Source organism: Eurosta solidaginis, chromosome 3 (assembly GCF_040869045.1).
Source record: "Eurosta solidaginis isolate ZX-2024a chromosome 3, ASM4086904v1, whole genome shotgun sequence".
In the NCBI taxonomy this organism is placed as follows: domain Eukaryota; kingdom Metazoa; phylum Arthropoda; class Insecta; order Diptera; family Tephritidae; genus Eurosta; species Eurosta solidaginis.
In genome coordinates this window covers 207584833-207603415 of record NC_090321.1, presented here as the reverse complement: position 1 = coordinate 207603415, position 18583 = coordinate 207584833, and the positions used below count along the sequence as shown (strand labels likewise).

The 18583-nt window shown below is 34.2% G+C and overlaps 1 protein-coding gene across 4 annotated transcripts in view; it reads right to left on the bottom strand.

The window, feature by feature from the left end:
* KCNQ (KCNQ potassium channel) overlaps nucleotides 1-12064 on the bottom strand; it is a 245457-nt gene extending 233393 nt beyond the window's left edge. For 2 of the 4 annotated variants that reach the window (XM_067774904.1, XM_067774899.1), the window contains exon 1: nucleotides 11282-11643. Coding sequence is in view for 2 of the 4 variants with exons in the window: in XM_067774899.1 (XP_067631000.1) it covers nucleotides 11282-11310 (29 nt within the window). In the remaining 2 variants the exon portion in view is untranslated. The other 2 variants (XM_067774905.1, XM_067774898.1) reach the window with 2 other exon arrangements.
* Between the last annotated feature and the right edge of the window lie 6519 nt (nucleotides 12065-18583).

Below are 18583 nucleotides of genomic sequence, written 5' to 3'. Positions count from 1 at the left end.
GACGATGAAGCCTTTGGTTCCTTCGATGCCACTTTGGTGGCTGGTGAAGCATCCTCAGATTTTTTTGATAGCATTTTTTTCGATGGCAATGGAGCCAAAATATCGGGCAAAAACTGGTTTGTGCTTTGCCTTTTGGGCATGACTGTTCATAATGCAAAAGAAAAACTACTAAGAAACTGAGGAAATGCATTGTTTGTCTTTAACTGCTGTTTCTCGCAATTTCTTTTTTGAGTCATAAGCCACCTTTTCATAGACCGGGTCACATATAGGGAGCCCTTTTTATCATAAGCCACTGATAGCTAATGCTCGCTACAGTCATTATCGGAAAATCCTATGGCAGTGCAAATATCTTAAATATAATAACATTCGATTAATACCCCCAGCGTGTTAGGGGGTTAGAATATACCCGCGGTAGGTATGCCTGTCGTAAGAGGCGACTAAAATACCCGATTCAAGGAGTTTGTGTAGCGCAGCCCTTTCAGGTTGCCAGCGCAAAACATAGCTGCTCCAAACCCATTTGTCAACCTCACCTATCCGTTGCGTATCCTCTTTAATTAACAGCCGAGGCTCTGGCGAACTCCTCCTCTAGGGGTGGGAGGGCGGTATGGCCTAGAAGGTCGCATTTGGTCATAAGAACCGGAACGTACCGGATCTGCATCCGGCAAAGGGCCATCAACTCGATAACACTCCCCAAGGCCTACGGGGAGTGTCCTTATCGCTAGAACAACAACAACAACTCGAATTTATGTTACACATAATGTAAGATTTATTTTATTTTTTTATAATGTAAGAAAATATATTTTATTTATTTAATTTTTCAAATTTTTACTGAACTTTATTGGCTGATTTTGTTGACTATCTTTAAAAAATATTTTTTAATGATGACAAAGAAGTACAACTTCTCACGGGCGTACATATCTGTAGCAATTTGACAAAAATTACTCACTGGAATAAGCGACAAGCCTTCCAAAATACTGCTCTCAGAACCGGCACGGGCTGTCTTCTTATGTCCCCAGAACACCGTCTATATAATGAGGTGAGAATATTCCCCATCAGGAGAGAAATGAGATGTTAACCAAACAGTTCCTGTTGAATACCCAGAAACCTGGGCATCTCAACAGACATCTGATTGATGAGCCAACACCGCCTAGGGACTCAAGGAGTCATCTCCGTAAGCATTTTAAGGAAATACGGCACCTGAGAACTCAGCCGTATGAAGCAAAAAAACACAGGCAGGTCCTTGGTGAACTCCACAAACATGCGTCGGACCTTTATGCCAGGAATTGCCCGGTGAATGCAGTACTAAAAAACAGTACCCAAAACTTGCGGAAGAGGAACGCATACACCCCAGGGAAACGCGAGTCACTCTCTCTCAACTTCGTTCTGGATACTGTAACAGGTTAAACTCTTACATATCCAGAATCAACTCCGACATACAAAATGTATGCCCCGCTTGCAATGTGTCCCCACCTGACACTAACCATCTCTTTAATTGTAGTGTGGAACCAACGCCTCTAACACCCCTTTCATTATGGTCCACCCCTGTTGAAACAGCAAGTTTCCTTGGACTCCCGTTAGAGGATATTGATGACAATTTGTGATCGGTCGCAGCTATTAGGTGGGGCGAAGCATTACTACAACAACAAGAAGGAGTTGCTTATAAGTTTGGAGCTATGTCAATTTATTGTCATAAGTACGCGCACCCATCTTTTTTTTTAACGAAAACAACAAAATATTGTTTATCTGCACCTTGTATATGATTTAATGTAAATGCATATATTTGTTAATGTGTTTGCATTGTAGTGTTATGCCCTTATGCATTTCAAAAATGACTTAAAAATTGATCGGTTCGACATGATAAGTAATAAGTACTTAGTATATATTCGTACATACATACATACATATTAGGGTTATGATTTTTGGCACCTTTTTCTGAATTTCCAAAGTGCTGTGGTGGCATGCGATGAACTTTTGTCTACTTATTACATTATTGGTAAAATTTTTGTTAGATTGTGAAAAAACGTTACGCGTAAACTATTTTTTCTTTTACAAGGCGGCTCCATGGCAATACCCAGTACTTAGTATAACAATCTACCGAAAGAGCTCCTTGTCTACAATTTTTATACCAAAAACGGCGCGAATTAGCTTAAAGGCACAAATATGTTTCACTGTAATGACATAGAAAAAAGTTCTTAGTAAAAACATTCTGAAATAATAGATTTCTGCACCTAAAGTAGTGCCTTTTTACGAAAATTTCTTAAAAATTCCTTTTTTACAAAATTCTTAAAATACATTTATCATTATATTTTTAGATTTAAAACATGTTCAAAAATAAACAGCCAAACTCATTAGTGGAATCAGGAGCAGAAATATGGAAAAAAAATTTAAAATTAACTACAAAGCCCCGTCCCATGATACCTGAAGTCAAAAAAGATTTGGATGGGGTTATGTGTAAAATGCCTTTAAGAAGTCATATCGTAGGTAGATTTTTAGGCTTGTTTGATGAAGAAAAGGGTCGAGAAAATCGAGTAAGAACAAGTAAGGAAGGCTAAGTTCGGGTTTAACCGAACATTACATATTCAGTTGAGAGCTATGGAGACAAAAAGGGAGGGAAAATCACCATGTAGGAAAATGAACCTAGGGTAACCTTGGAATGTGTTTGTATGACATGTGTATCAAATGGAAGGTATTGAATAGTATTTTCAGAGGGAGTGGGCAATAGTTCTATAGGTGGACGCCATTTAAGGACATCGCCATAAAGGTGGACCAGGAGTGACCCTAGAATTTGTTTGTACGATATGGGTATCAAATGAAAGGTGTTAATGAGGGTTTTAAAAGGGAGTGGTGGTAGTTGTATAGTTGGTCGCCTTTTCGAGATATTGCCATAAAGGTGGACCAGGGGTGACTCTAGAATGCGTTTGTACGATATGGGTATCAAACGAAAGGTGTTAATGAGGGTTTTAAAAGGGAGTGGTGGTAATTAAATAGCAGTATAAATAGGCTTTTTGACCATTATTTGCTTAGTGCAAAGTTAAATTAAACTCCACTATTTCCGCTCAACGTTTCGCTAAGCACCTTAGCTTCTTCAGGAGCGAAACTGAATTTATTTAGTAATTTTTATCACAAACCAGTAATTTTATAACAACAGCAATGTACATAAAAGAAAGTTATTAAAACAAATTTTGGTTAGAAGATTGTTTAGTGGTGGTGTTGTATAAGTGGTCGCCTTTTCGAGATATCGCCATAAAGGTGGACCATGGGTGACCCTAGAATTTGTTTGTACGATATGGGTATCAAACGAAAGGTGTTAATGAGTATTTTAAAAGGGAGTGGGCCTTAGTTCTATAGGTGGACGCCTTTTCGAGGTATCGCAATAAAGGTGCACCAGGGGTGACTCTAGAATGTGTTTGTACGATATGGATATCAAATTAAAGGTATTAATGAGGGGTTTAAAAGGGAGTGGCGGTAGTTGTATATGTGAAGCCGTTTTCCAGATATCGACCAAAATATGGACCAGGGTGACCCAGAACATCATCTGTTGGATACCGCTAATTTATTTATATATGTAATACCTGCCAAGATTTCAAGGTTTTTTTATTTCGCCCTGCAGAACTTTTTCATTTTCTTCAACTTAATATGGTAGGTGTCACAACCATTTTACAAAGTTTTTTCTAACGTTATATTTCGCGTCAATAAACCAATCCAATTACAATGTTTCATCCCTTTTTTCGTATCTGGTATAGAATTATGGCATGTTTTCATTTTTCGTAATTTTCGATATCAAGATAAAGTGAGTTCAGGTAAGTACGTGAACTAAGTTCAGTAAAGATATGTCGATTTTTGCTCAAGTTATCGTGTTAACGGCCATGCGGAAGGACAGACCGACGACTGTGTATAAAAACTGGGCGTGGCTTCAACCGATTTCACCCATTTTCACAGAAAACCGTTAGTGTCATAAAATCTACGCCCCTACCAAATTTCAAAAGGATTGGTAAATTTTTGTTCGACCTATGGCATTAAAAGTATCCTAGACAAGTTAAATGAAAAAGGGCGGAGCCACGCCCATTTTGAAATTTTATTTTATTTTTGTATTTTGTTGCACCATATCATTACTGGAGTTGAATGTTGACATAATTTACTTATATACTGTAAGGATATTAAATTTTTTGTTAAAATTTTACTTTAAAAAAATTTTTATTTAAAAAGTGGGCGTGTTCTTCATCCAATTTTACTAATTTTTATTTGGCACATATATAGTGATAGTAGTAACGTTCCTGCCAAATTTCATCATGATATCTTCAACGACTGCCAAATTACAGCTTGCAAAACTTCTAAATTACCTTCTTTTATAAGTGGGCGGTGCCACGCCCATTGTCCACAATTTTAGTAGTTTTCTATTCTGCGTCATAAGTTCAACTCACCTGCCAAGTTTCATCGCTTAATCCGTATTTGGTAATGAATTATCGCACTTTTTCCGTTTTTCGAAATTTTCAATATCGAAAAAGTGGGCGTCGTTATAGCCCGATATCGTTCATTTTAAATAGCGATCGGAGGTGAGTGCTCAGGAACCTACATGCCAAATTTCATCAAGATACGCCAAAATTTACTCAAGTTATCGTGTTAACGGACGGACGGACGGACATGGCTCAATCAAATTTTTTTTCGATCCTGATGATTTTGATATATGGAAGTCTATATCTATCTCGATTCCTTTATACCTGTACAACCAACCGTTATCCAATCAAACTTAATATACTCTGTGATCTCTGCTCAACTGAGTATAAAAATAGCAAAAGAATTGTTGAAGCTCTGGCAGAAGCTCAATTTCCCTTCTCTCTCAAGGCCACAGGTTCATACGAAGGTTGGCAAGTTAATAAAATCATTTGAAGCTCATAGAAAGCGAAAGAGCATTTGAGAAAAACTTGAAAACTCCTTTTGATATTACGAAAGTGACCGGAAATTGGCTGTGCAGGGAAGACAAAGAGCTTTAACAAAAGCAAATTGAATCATTCGGCCGAGTAGGTTACACAACTGAGAAAGAGTTTTCAAAGAAAACAATTCATCCATCTAAACGAATTAAGAAATCCGATAAGTCAACAAACTAAGTACTGTATTTTACAACCGACCATGATAGTTCTGAAGAAGATATTATCAGTACCGATTGGAGCGATGTGGAAGAGTGCGTCCCCATGAAACGGAAGTAGGAACCAACAAAATCTGCAGCGAAGGTAGTATCAGAATTGCATGTATCAACAAGAAAAGTGGCAACAGCTCTTCAAAAATTAGCTAAAGACGAAATAAAAGTTCCAAAACCGTCGCAATCGGGTATTTGGCGTCGAGTGATCAAGGATGCAGAAAATGTAAAAGTCCGGATTAAAGAGCTTCTCTATGAAGAGGAATTTTGTCTGCACTTTGATGGAAAAAGAATACAAAATAAGGAATATCATGCGGTTTGTCTCAAAAATTCTAAAAGAATTATACAGTTAGGAGTTTTGCCTTGCGACAGCGGATCAGCTAAGGACATCTTTATTCCTTTGCGTTCCCTGTTGGATGAGTATAATGCATGGAGAAATATCAAAATGATTATATCTGACACAACTGCAGTAAATACCGGAATCAAGAATGGGGTAGTTTTCAAACTCCAAACAGAGTTCCGAAAAATCGGGCAAGAGGCACCTCAGTTCATAGGCTGTTAACATCACATTCTCGACATTGTTCTGCGTCACCTAATGGATTTTTTGTTTCCAACAACATCGGTGTCACCCAGCATCAATTATCAATTCGTTGAAGACGTGTTGGCAGAATATGATAACATTTAAAATAATTATGTGGGTATAAAAGTTACATTATCAGTTAAAAACCCGGGATAGAGAGATGATTTCAAGTTTCTTTTCAACCTCTGTGAGGGGTATAATTACTACCAGAAGGAAAAAAAATGGCCTTTACTCAAATGGTGAAAGCTACCGTCCCTTCATAGTGCTAGGTGGAATTCACAAGCAATATTTGCATTGATTGCTTATTTTCTCATTGCCAAGTGGAGAGATCAGCTCAAATTTATCTGCGACTTTATAGCAAATGCATGGGCAAAGGCATGGTTTTCCTTTCGAGTTACATGCTGCTGCCGCTAAACGGAAATGTGCTAAGGCTTTGAAGTCTTTTACTACTCATTGGAAAGCGGAACCTTCTGTGCTCGATGTTCCTCGTTCAAATATGGTGGCTGAACGAGCTGTAAAACTGATGGAAGAGATTCACAGCACTTGCAAATCGGATAAATATCTCAATTATAAGTTCATAAACAGTAATTTAGAAATTTAAAGTAATGAAAAGTTGAATATTGTAAACCATATGCAGTACAGAATAAATTATATACAAATTTTCCTCATACTGATACCAATTTCGATGTACGCCTAACGTTTTTTTAGAATTTATTGAAATTATTGTTATTTTCGTAATTTTTATACAAAAGTTCATCGTTTGCCACTGCAGCGTTTTAAATCTAAAAAAAATCATAACCCTAATACATATATATATGTGCATATGCTTTCTTAAAGATGTACATATGTATATAAATGTAGAAGAAGAAAAGAAAGACAATTCTTGCAAAAAAATATTTGAAATGTATCGATAAAAATATTAAGAATACAAGAAGAAAATTGCAATTCATCACTAAATACAGTTGGAGGTATGTATGGCTGTATTGCCATATAAACCGATGTACGCACATAAACTCACACATGCATATGTATATACTTAGTAAATAATCAAACCGCAGGGTTGGCCAATTTTATTACTTATGGGACTTATGGCTATAAATGTGAACTATTATTACTGCCACAATATGTACCAATATTTATAAATATATTTATTTATTTTATTGTTTCAAGTACCCATTAGAGAAAATTGTTAATTGCAAAAAAAAGAAAAAAAAAATTTGTAATTAGTTTTTGTGTTGCGTTCTATATTTTAGCGCAGAAAATCACATATATAAAACAGTCAGAAGAAAAGTTTTCCAACCCTTGATTTAATCTCTTTTATTTCTGTTAACTAAATAATAGAAATATAATCTCAACTATAAATGCATGATTTAATAATTTTAGAAGATTTAAACGTTTTTTTAATTTTGACATATTTAAAACAAAAAACCGTAGTTTATTCAACTCAAATCATTTTTGAAAAATATCGGGATTTTTTAAATATTGTTTAATCAAATTTGATGTTATTGTATCGACTACTGAGTGGAATATCACCTTATATCCGTTGCAGTTTCGAAAACGCCCAATCTCAGAGAACATTTGAATAATGCCCCATTTCAGAATTTGCTTCAAAAACACCCTATCGCAGAACTTCGTTGAAGAATGCCCCATCTCAAAATGTCAAAATATAATGAATTTGAGCTCAGGTAGGGCGTTTTTGAAACAAATTATGAGATTGGCCGTTTATGAGTTTATGTGAATTATGAGTTTAGTGCCACAAAGCATACGCAAAAGTTGAAAATTTCGAAAATTTTGAAAATCGTTTTCAAATTTTATGAACTTGAAAATTAATTTTGTTTTTTTCCAAAATTTAAATAAAATAAAAAAACCCAGATGTGAGTACCTACCTTCAAAAAAGTTTCGAAATTTTTTTTTTCAAATAGTATTGAATAATTTATATCATTACCTTTAATTGCAATATTTTCACACATACAGCCTTTCACAATAATTTGTTTATATCAAATCATTATGCTAATTTTTCCAATGCAAATCTTTTTCCAAAAGCTGTGAAAGTCCAAAAAGTTTGGAATTTTATTTTTGGAAGTGAAAACATATTTTAGTTCAATGACCTCTTAGTCGGTTACTGAACATTCCCTTCTCAAAGTATGCGGTCAGACAGTTTTTGAAAATTTTCAATTTTTTTGTTTTCAAATTTTAAATAAAACCCCTAAGTGTGGCTTCTCACAAAATCTTCGTTCAAAATTGTTTCAAATCTTTTTTTTGATATTTTGTTATCAGAAGCCAGTGAGTGCGGCTGCATAGCCCATTAAATTTATTTCGTCTTGCAAAGTAAACAACAATTTTGAAATCCAGTTTCCAAATTTTAATCGAAAAAACCGGACACAAATTTCTGTAAACAATTACTTTAATAAAGAGCCACTTAATTGTTTAGAAATCATTTTGAATCTTTACCACATTTTTCCCGAATTCATCATCTATTTATTTCACGGTTCGTATTTGCATACTCATGTGCAGCACATTTGTACATTTTTCGCTCAGGCACATGAGCTGTGTGCAATTAGAATAAATTTCTAGCACGCAACTCATTTGTGTGCTGATTAGAGTAAAGCCCTTACACATTTTAAGGACTTCCATCATTCGGCAAGCTTCGTTGTATTATCGTTGAATGCAGGAGTAAAAATCTCAAATCTGCTTTAAAGCTAGATGTCCCTTTCTTTGACTGAGCTAAAATTTATGGCTTTGATATGGTTGCTTTTCCTAGGCCTTCCTTCCTAAAGGTAATTTTATCTTTTTGAAAGAAACACTCTTGCCTCCTTTTGATAATATGGCTGAACCGTAGGCGAGTGGACTCGATTTCACGAAATGCTGATAGAATAGATTTTAAGGTTATACATTTTATTGGTTGAAGCGACCTCTAAAATACGTCAAGGCTACTCTTCATAATCGTTGAAGACTCTGAGGATGTTTAATGTTCTTAACTCAGGGCCCCTTAATTTCTGTGCTTGCCCATGTGCATAACTTTAACAGCATTTGGCACTTTTCTCGAATAACCTGCGCACACGCGAGTATGCGCATAAATATTTTGAATCAAAGAGCACTCATGCGTATGAGTCTTATTTCATATGGTACACACTTTTGTATTAGCATTGTATTCTATGAGCATTAGCTTCCCACACGTGTGTGTACTGTGTATGTGTGTGCAAATACGAACCCTGATTTATTTCCTTTTAAAATTTAAAATTTCAGCTTTATATGGAAAAAAGTGCGGCGGAAAAATTCTTAGAATTCTTAAAACTCGGTTATGATTCAATCACAAGTGGTTTGCTCGGCTGACAAGTTCTTTGACAATTGCAACCAATTTGCTCCCAAATCGAATTGACAATCATTAACTGTATTGTTTCTTTGCGATTTTTCGAAAAATATTAGTCGTAGAAATAGGAGGAAACCAGTTTTTTTAAATTTATGATGAATTCATTAACTATGCCATGATCTATTAGTGTGGCTGATCGTTAAATGTGCTACAAAACTGTTCTTTTGGGTTTTCAATTAAAAATGTAAAATACATTAAAAAAAAAAACATTTAGAGCGTAGATTAAATTTTCATTTATTGCTTCGCTTTAATTTCAATATTTTTCACATAAAAATCTTATTCAAAATAAGGTAAAATCATATTTACAAATTCAATAAAGTTTCGAAAATTTTTGTAAAAATTTGTTCCAAGTTTTAAACTAGAAAACCGAAAACATAGTTTTGCTTTGAATCGAAGTCAAATGAAGTTACCTTTTAACAGTTTTAAAAATCTAATCAAACTTTTAGATTTGTTTTTCGCATTTTGGGAAACATCTTGGAAACGGCTGAGTTTGCAGAAAAAAATTTGAAAGATTCAACGCGGTTTTTAAGCGATCTAGAGACAAAAGTTGGGAGACAAAAGTTCAATGAGCTATAATGCTTTCCATTAGTATCATTTCCATTTTAATTCAAATTGCGAAATGAATTTAAAAAATCTCCAAATATTTTTAAAAACGCTTAAACATACATCTGCTTTAATTATATACATAATACTGCTCTAATTTTAAAATTCCTCTCATTCCTATTTCAAAACAGCCTAATTAGGTATACCAAATTGTTCCATATATTTTAAAAGTTCAAAAATGTTTTGAAAATTTTTCTAAAACTTTTTGCGAAACTTAAATAAAACAATCGAAAATATAATTTTGTAGTATATTGAACTCTAGTTTACCCAAGGACAACTGCCAAGCCTTTTTAAAATCATCTTGATTTTTAGGATATTTATCACATTTTCCAAAAAATATATGGAAAATGTATCAGAAAATAAAAATCTTAAAATTCAAAGCGATTTTTAAGCGTTATCATACCTGGATTTTGAGATATTAAAATTCAATGGGATACAAAACTGCACTTTTGTTTTATTTTACAGTTTTAAAAACAAATAAAAAAAAACATTTAAAACTTTGTTTACCCTTCAAAAGCGTTGTAAGTATAGATTCGAGTGACATTTAAAAAAGATTTCTATGAATAAAATATTGACATTTTATAGAAATTACTAGAAGACCCGGCAGACGTTGTCCTGTCCTAAATTTGCCGTCTGACTCTGCCCTCCCCCCTCTTCACTTTTTCCTTATCCTTTTGTTCACTCCTCCCTCCGTCTTTTTCGCTTCATCTATCTCCATCTTCGTCTCATTCTATCCCTTTCTCAATCTCCTTCTCCTTTTGTCTTTTCTCTTCTCTCAATTTCTTCTCATTCTTCTGCATCCCTTACTGCCTGTCCCAGAGGGTGGTATGTATTTTATTCCAGTCCCACTCCGAGTCCCAGTCCCAGTCCCACTCCGATTCTCAGTCTCAGTCCCAGTCCTAGTCCTAATCCCAAACCCAGTCCGTCTCTACTCTGTACTAAAGCACTCATCAAAAGCTTTCATTTCACATCCATATTGTATAAACACTGTCTAGGCATTCACTGGCCCACGTTTTGGCCTATATCTCGAGACCCTAGTCACCCAGGGGTATGAAAATTACGCTCTACGCAACTAAAAACTCTCCTGAATTAAAAAAAATGTCATTGTACCTCTAAATTGAGGGCCCCCTCAGAAACCCCCCACCCTCTCGGCGGGCCTGGTGTTGTGCTATACTTGATATCATTCGCTATAATATTTTTTATTGATAAGCAGGAAGTATATCCGCACCACCTGAAAATATGAGTGCCACTGCGTATACGTAACATTTTATTATTACGTATAAACAAATAAAAAAATTTGAAATAAAATAATATTGCGACTATAAACTGAGATATAACCTATCCTATCTCTCAAGTTAGATCAAACTAAACACGTGGTGCAAAACAAATTCAAAATCGGTTGAATATTTTAGGAGTCCATCGCGCCCGAAAATGTTGTCACACGTTTTTTTTATATGTTAAGATAAAATTAAATAGAACATGTCGATTCTGAGTAGATTGTTTATGTATGTATGTATATGCATTTGGGTATACTATCTATATTTGTAAGTATGTATTAAAGTTAGTATGAATTCTTTACTACATGTATACGTACGTGTTTATATAGTCATCAAGTGAGCCCATTCAATCACGAAATATACATTATCATTTATTTTAATTGAGAGAAATTGCTATTTTTCTCGATTATAATTAATTGGGCTATAATTGAAATGGAATTGCTTAGCGTTTATATTTATTATAGCAATTTGTTTCTTATTTTTGTTGTAGTTTTAATTATTTGTTTTTATTTTTGTTGGTAGCTTTTTTGTTTATCACTAATACATCACAATTCAAAGAGCAATACATTCAGTCTGCCACATACATTTTGAAGATTTCAATACAAACAAATACATTTTTTTTAATATTATTAATTAATGCTGTGGTATAATCATAACTCAATAATACTAATTCAATTTAATTCGCACCTTCTTGAAATAATAAACGCAAACTGTTTATGCATGCAAAATCTACGAACTCCAAGAATAAATCATCCCGTTTTTAATTCCGTTTTATTTTTAATGCTACGATTTATACATACATTTCCGTAATTTGTTTGTTTATTTTTTTTGGTTTGGTTGCGAATTTGGCTATTGTTGTTATTTATTCATTTCTTTATTTATATTGCATTGGCTCTCTTTAAAAATATATATATATATATTCATTTATATATTTCAGTAAATTAAATACTTTTATTTTCTTTCTTTTTCTTTAATTAGCCAAACATATGCACACAACAAGAAGTAGAAGTAGAAAAACCACAGAAGAAAAAATACCGAGAGCAACGTAATATCGAGCGTATTTCATTACTTTTTCTCCGCTTAAATCATTTGCAAATCATCAGTCGGCACCGGTTGTTTTACTACTATTGAGTGAAAATTTTCGCAACGAAAACAAATTTTTGGAAAATGAAAATGAAACAAGAACACTACACAAATCAAATGAGTGTGTTCTTATGCACATATAAATGCGCATACGCTGCGTTGAACCATAAGCGAACACTCGGTAATCCACTCACTCATCCCATTTTCACTCTTTTCACCCACAGACTAAGAAGTGACCAGAAAATGAGTTAAAAACGAGAGTTTTTTTATGTGGTGTATTTCGTGTCAACTGGGATACCTGGAATCGCTGGAATTTTTATCTTGGTAGTGTTTTTCGTTAACCATTTATGTTGCTCTAACAATTAGAAGTGACCGGCTACAGTCCTATTTCAAAGAAATGGCAAGAGGTTTGCCAAAAGAAAATCTATTTTCCACAGTGTCAAAGAAATTTATACTGCTTTACTCTGCGAAGGCTAAGACAAAAAATGAACTCCTTACTATCAACACTTACTTAAAATAATGTGACGAATATTAGCATCACTAAACTGTCAGCAAATAATCACAACAACAAAACAGCAAGCAACGACACTTGTGTACACATTAAGGCAAGCAACATTTATGTACAAGGCAACGAAGAGATATCTCACACACACAGATGTAGTCATCAACCGAAGTAGTTACTCACACATACACATGCATATGGCTATAAACTACAAATATACATGTATATAGCTGGTAACCAAGCATGAGCTACAACTGTTCTTGAAATTACTAGACCTTAGGATAAATAGGTGAACGAGGAAACCGAGAGTATAAAAGCAGTGCAAGCTGAGTAATATCAATTCAGCTTTCATTTAAGCACGCTATTGGTTTTGAAGTATAATTGTGAAGTATTACTCCTGATGTATACTATATATAAAGACCCGAAATTCGTTACAATAAATAGAATAAAGCGCACTTACATACATATACAAAAATTGTGCAGATAAGTAGGTGGCGATCCTAAAGGGCTACCATCTATAAAAATATTGTCTTTTAAAATACGGTTAATACCGTAAAGTGCAGTACGTCATGTATCGTATTGGGCAGTACATTACTTATCGTTCATTACATTACAGTACCGTGCCTTACATGAAAATTACGTATCGTAAAGTACAGTAAATCGTACAATACGGTACATAACATATACACCACACATCGTGGAGTACAATATATCGCAGCAAACACAGTCTCTAGCGTTAGAAATTTTTGATATAGTCACATTAGGCAACTTAAAAAGTCTTGACTCGTGGAAATTGTTAGGAAACTACATAAGTTATCGAGTCGAAAATGTTAAGAGAACTATTCGAAAATCAATTCACATTATAACCCCATTAAAAAAAGAAACATTATAGTTTGGTTCGAGAACTATAGTTTTTCTCGATTCGATAATTAGGTCCCATTTTGTTTGAGAATGCTATGTTTCTCCAGTGATTCTCGAGTTGTGTTTTAACACTAGATATTCGAGAATAGGAATAGTTATTCAATATTCCTCTAATCTTTAGCTAACTTTAGTTTTTGTTGGGATTCTGTAACGTTATACACTACAGTACGTGTCGTACAATGAAACGCAGTCCAGTATAATGCTATATAATGCTGAACGCTAAATACAGAGAGGTTATATAAGCTTAAAAAATTGGGATTCGAATACTGGTGTAGCAGTTCAAATAATGGCTATAAATTTAAATGAAAAGATAATTCCTATAGTAGTCTTCGATACAAACTGCGTCGGCTTCAGAGCCATATACATATCGAACTCCTACGAAATCCCATTTACTAGAGTTTCACATATCGCAAGGCTACTAAGCTTATCATTTATTTCAACTCTACAGGATGAATGTAATAGGACGTCATTTTTACAAGGGCATATAAATTCATATATTTTATCCTTTTCAAGCGACTTGGGGAATGCGTAATTACCGAACTACGTTATTGAAACGCTGCATCGTTTGCCAAATCAAAGGAGTGTAGACTTGTCCCAGCAATCAACACAACCGAAGTCAATCAAAAACAACACAGAAGACCCTCTTCAGCTACTTCTTCTAAGCGCATTTAATAAGAGACTTATAAAGCGGGATATTACGTTTATCAAAAGCATAATTTACTTCTCAACAACATTATCTTCGGCACCATCCGCAAGAAGATATTAAAAAACAAAAGTCCAATGAACTAAATTTCCGAATTTTATCCACCTCGAACGTGACGGCACCTCTTGATATAACTTGATGTATCGTTACACAATTTAACACACCTACTTATTTTCCATACAATAAACTCCATAATAGAAAATTGGGAGAAGGAACCACATAGATACATCTTATCCAATCGTCGCATATAATAGTTTAACTGGCCTTGTGATCAGAACAAATCTGATGAAATTTGAAAAACTCATTATATCTGAACAATCAATTGTATAAGATATATTTTATATAGTGATCGTTTCGACAAGTCCCAAATAAATTAATAATGCATTGGTAGTCCGCACATAACATTGCACAATTCCACTTACCTATATGAGGGTACGCCGTGGTATGGTGGTAGCGTGCTCCACCTACCATACCGAAGGTCCTGGGTTGACGCCCCGCGCAAAACAACATCATAATTTTAGAAATAAGTTCTGTTCAATTAGAAGAAAGCTTTTCTAAGCGGCGTCGCCCCTCGGCAGTGATTTAGCAAGCGCTCCGAGTGTATTTCTGCCATGAAAAGCATCTCAGTGAAAACTCCTCTGCCCTGCAGATGCCGTTCAGGAAAGGCATAAAACAGGTCCAGTCCTGCCAATTTGCAGGAAAAATTTAAAAGGAGCACGACATAAATTGGAAAAGAAGGCTCGGCCTAAAACCTCTTCGAAGGTTATCGCTCCTTACATTTATTATTTATTTTTATTATATGAGGTGTTGCAGCAATGGATTTCTTATCTGAACATTACATTGCATAAAACAGACAGGCGAACTTGGCTTAACTAACTCAGTTCGTCGTCCTGATAATTTTGGTAGAATCATTAGTAGAATATCTCTTCTCCATTAAGTTGTACATATCACAAGAGAAACAAGTAAGGACGGGACTGTCTTCGGCTATGCCGAAGACTTCATACCTTTCATAAATGGGGCTGAACAATAATCTTATCCCATTCGTAATCTCCGAATAATCGGATGTATAAGATAAGAAATATCTAGTGAACAGATCTACATACCTAAACGATTTTTAAGATAAATATATAAAATAAAAAATAAAAAATAGGTAGGTACTTTGTGTGAGGATGCAAAGTTTCAGGTTTTTTGTGGTCTGCGTGTAAAAACTATGACTACGAATCACATATTTCAACAATATATGACGTAAACGTAACTATTTGATGAAATGTTTTGAATTTTGAAGCTTCTAGCCGTAAAAAAGGTGCAAAAAAATACAGTTTATATGGGGTATATAATATATGTACCACCGATCTCTATGATTTTTTCAGACAACAATATATGCTATATACGTAAGCATTTGGTGAAATTTGAAGCTTCTAGCTGTTAAAACGGGGCAGAAATTGCGCAAAGTTTCTTATCTGAACAATCGGTTGTATGAGATATATACTATATATACCACCGATCTCAATGATTTTATCACACAACAATACATACTATACACGTAAGCATTTGGTGAAATTTGAAGCTTCTAGCTGTTAAAATGGGGAAGAAATTGCGCAAAGTTTCTTATCTGAACAATCGGTTGTATGAGATATATAATATATACACCACCGATCTCAATGATTTTTTCAGACAACAATATATACTGTACACGTAAGCATTTGGTGAAATTTGAAGCTTCTAGCTGTTAAAATGGGGAAGAAATTGCACAAAGTTTTTTATCTGAACAATCGGTTGTATGAGATTATATATACCACCGGTCTCTATGATTTTTTCAGACAACAATATATGCTATACACATAAACATTTGGTGAAATTTGAACATATCTAAACGATTTTTAAGATAAATATAAAATAAAAAATAGGTAGGTACTTTGTGTGAGGATGCAAAGCTTCACGTTTTTTGTGGTCTGCATGTAAAAACTACGACTACGAATCACTTATTTCAAAAATATATGAAGTAGACGTAGCTATTTGATGAAACTTGATGAATTTTGAAGCTTCTATCCGTAAAAAAGGGGCAAAAATGACAGTTTGTATGAAGTATATAATATATATACCACCGATCTCTATGATTTTTTCAGACAACAATATATGCTATATACGTAAGCATTTGGTGAAATTTGAAGCTTCTAGCTGTTAAAACGGGGCAGAAATTGCGCAAAGTTTCTTATCTGAACAATCGGTTGTATGAGATATATACTATGTATACACCCGATCTCAATGATTTTTTCAGACATCAATATATATGCTATACACCTAAGCATTTGGTGAAATTTGAAGCTTCTAGCTGTTAAAATGGGGCCGAAATCGCAAAACAAAATATATGTATACTATATATACCATCATATATATTATATATATCACCGATCTCTATGATTTTTTGACACAACAATATATACTATATACGTAAGCAATCGGTGAAATTTGAAGCTTCTAGCTGTTAAAATGGGGTAGAAATTGCGAAAAGTTTCTTATCTGAATAATCGGTTGTATGAGATATATACTATATATACAACCGATCTCTATGATTTTTTCAGACAATAATATATGCCATATACGTAAGCGTTCGTTGAAATCTGAAGCCTCTAGCTCTTAAAATAGGGCAGTAATTACGAAAAGTTTCTTATCTGAGCAATCGGTTGTGGGGGATATATACTATATATACGACCGATCTCATCAATTTTTTCAGGCAACAATATGTGCAATATACGAAAGTATATGGTGACGTTTGAAGCTTCAATCTGTTAAATTGAGTAAGATATTACAAAAATGCTCTTTTTCTGAAAAATCGGTTGTATGGAGGATATATGCTATAGTAGTCCGATCCGGCCGGTTCCGACAAATGTCTAATCGGACACCCAAATACACCTGCTCACCAAATTTTATCAAGATATCTCAAAAATTGAGGGACTAGTTAGCATACAAACAGACAGACGGACATGGCTAAATCAACTCAGCTCTTCATTCTGATTATTTCGGTATACTTAATGGTGGGTCAATCTATAATATACCATTTCATTTTCATGAAAGGTATAAAAAGTCATCCAATTTTACGCAAAATGGCCCCTATTTAAGACCAGAAGGAATATCGTTAAAGACGAGTATCTTTCCATTGTTAGTTCACATTGTCTGTGAAAAAGTTGAGTTGTGTATGTGTTGGTGCCTGTGAGAAAAGTTTTCTTTGCGGTATGAGCGCGCCAAAAAGCATTGCACCGTTAAAATAGTCAATGGGCCAGTAGTAGCAACAGTAACAGCATTTATGACGACAACAAATTGAAATACTGCGATAAAATAACAAAAAACAAAATAAATCGTGAAACAAGCCGTGCGTACAACCATACTAGGGTGAAAGAATCTTGTTACTGTTAACGATTGTGATTTGTTTTTCATAAACAATTACTTATAATTAGTTTTGATGAAGACTATAAGCTGTGGCAATAAATAGGTTTCGATTTGTCAACAAAGGTTTATATTTCTGTTGGGGTTTTCCATATAAAGTTATAAGTTTTTAGTGTTATGTTAGGTTATACTGGTCTGTAAGTAATTAGTTATTATATTAATCTGTTGTCATCAAGAACAAGTTTGTTATTTTTTTTTAAATGTATATTTTACAAGTTATATTATATTAAATTATTATACATAGAAACCGAGTAAATTATAAAAAAAAACGAAGTTCATAGACCGTATATCCGACTATTTCAAAACCCATGACGGTTTATCATCAGCGATCCCAACATGGAAGGCTTGACATTTTAGCGCATCAGGCCATCAATGTACTTTGCAAGTTTCTATTTATAACTCGTTTTCTACTGTTTTTTGTTTTTATTCTTTATCACCGCCAATTGAGTGCGCCAATCAGGTGCTATTATCTCATTAGACGAGGATTTTTATTGCAGCCCATATGGTATTTCTTTAAGCTCTCGCTTTTATTAGAATTCCAGGGTGCTTTTTCCGTAGACTGAAAGTATTTAATGTTATGCTAGGTTTTACTGGTCTGTAAATCTTTTTTTCTAATTTACTCGTTTTCTATGTATAATAATTTAATATAATATAACTTGTAAAGTATACATTGTACAAAAAATAACAGACTTGGTCTTGAAGACAACAAATTAATATAATAATTAGTTATAAGTTTTTGCCCTATTGATAAAGGTGTCCTTCAAGCATCCCGTTATATCTGCTTTCGACAACCGTCTTTATTTCAGCGTCAATAAACGGCGAATTAAACCATTCTAGTAAACACCTTTACGACTTTTCGTGATACGTTGCGTAGGCGGATACTACTCTCCGCTTTTGCCAGTACAGTTGTCTTGTATTCACAACGGTTAGTCATCTTGAGTGTATTAACCCTCAGTCGATCCTTCC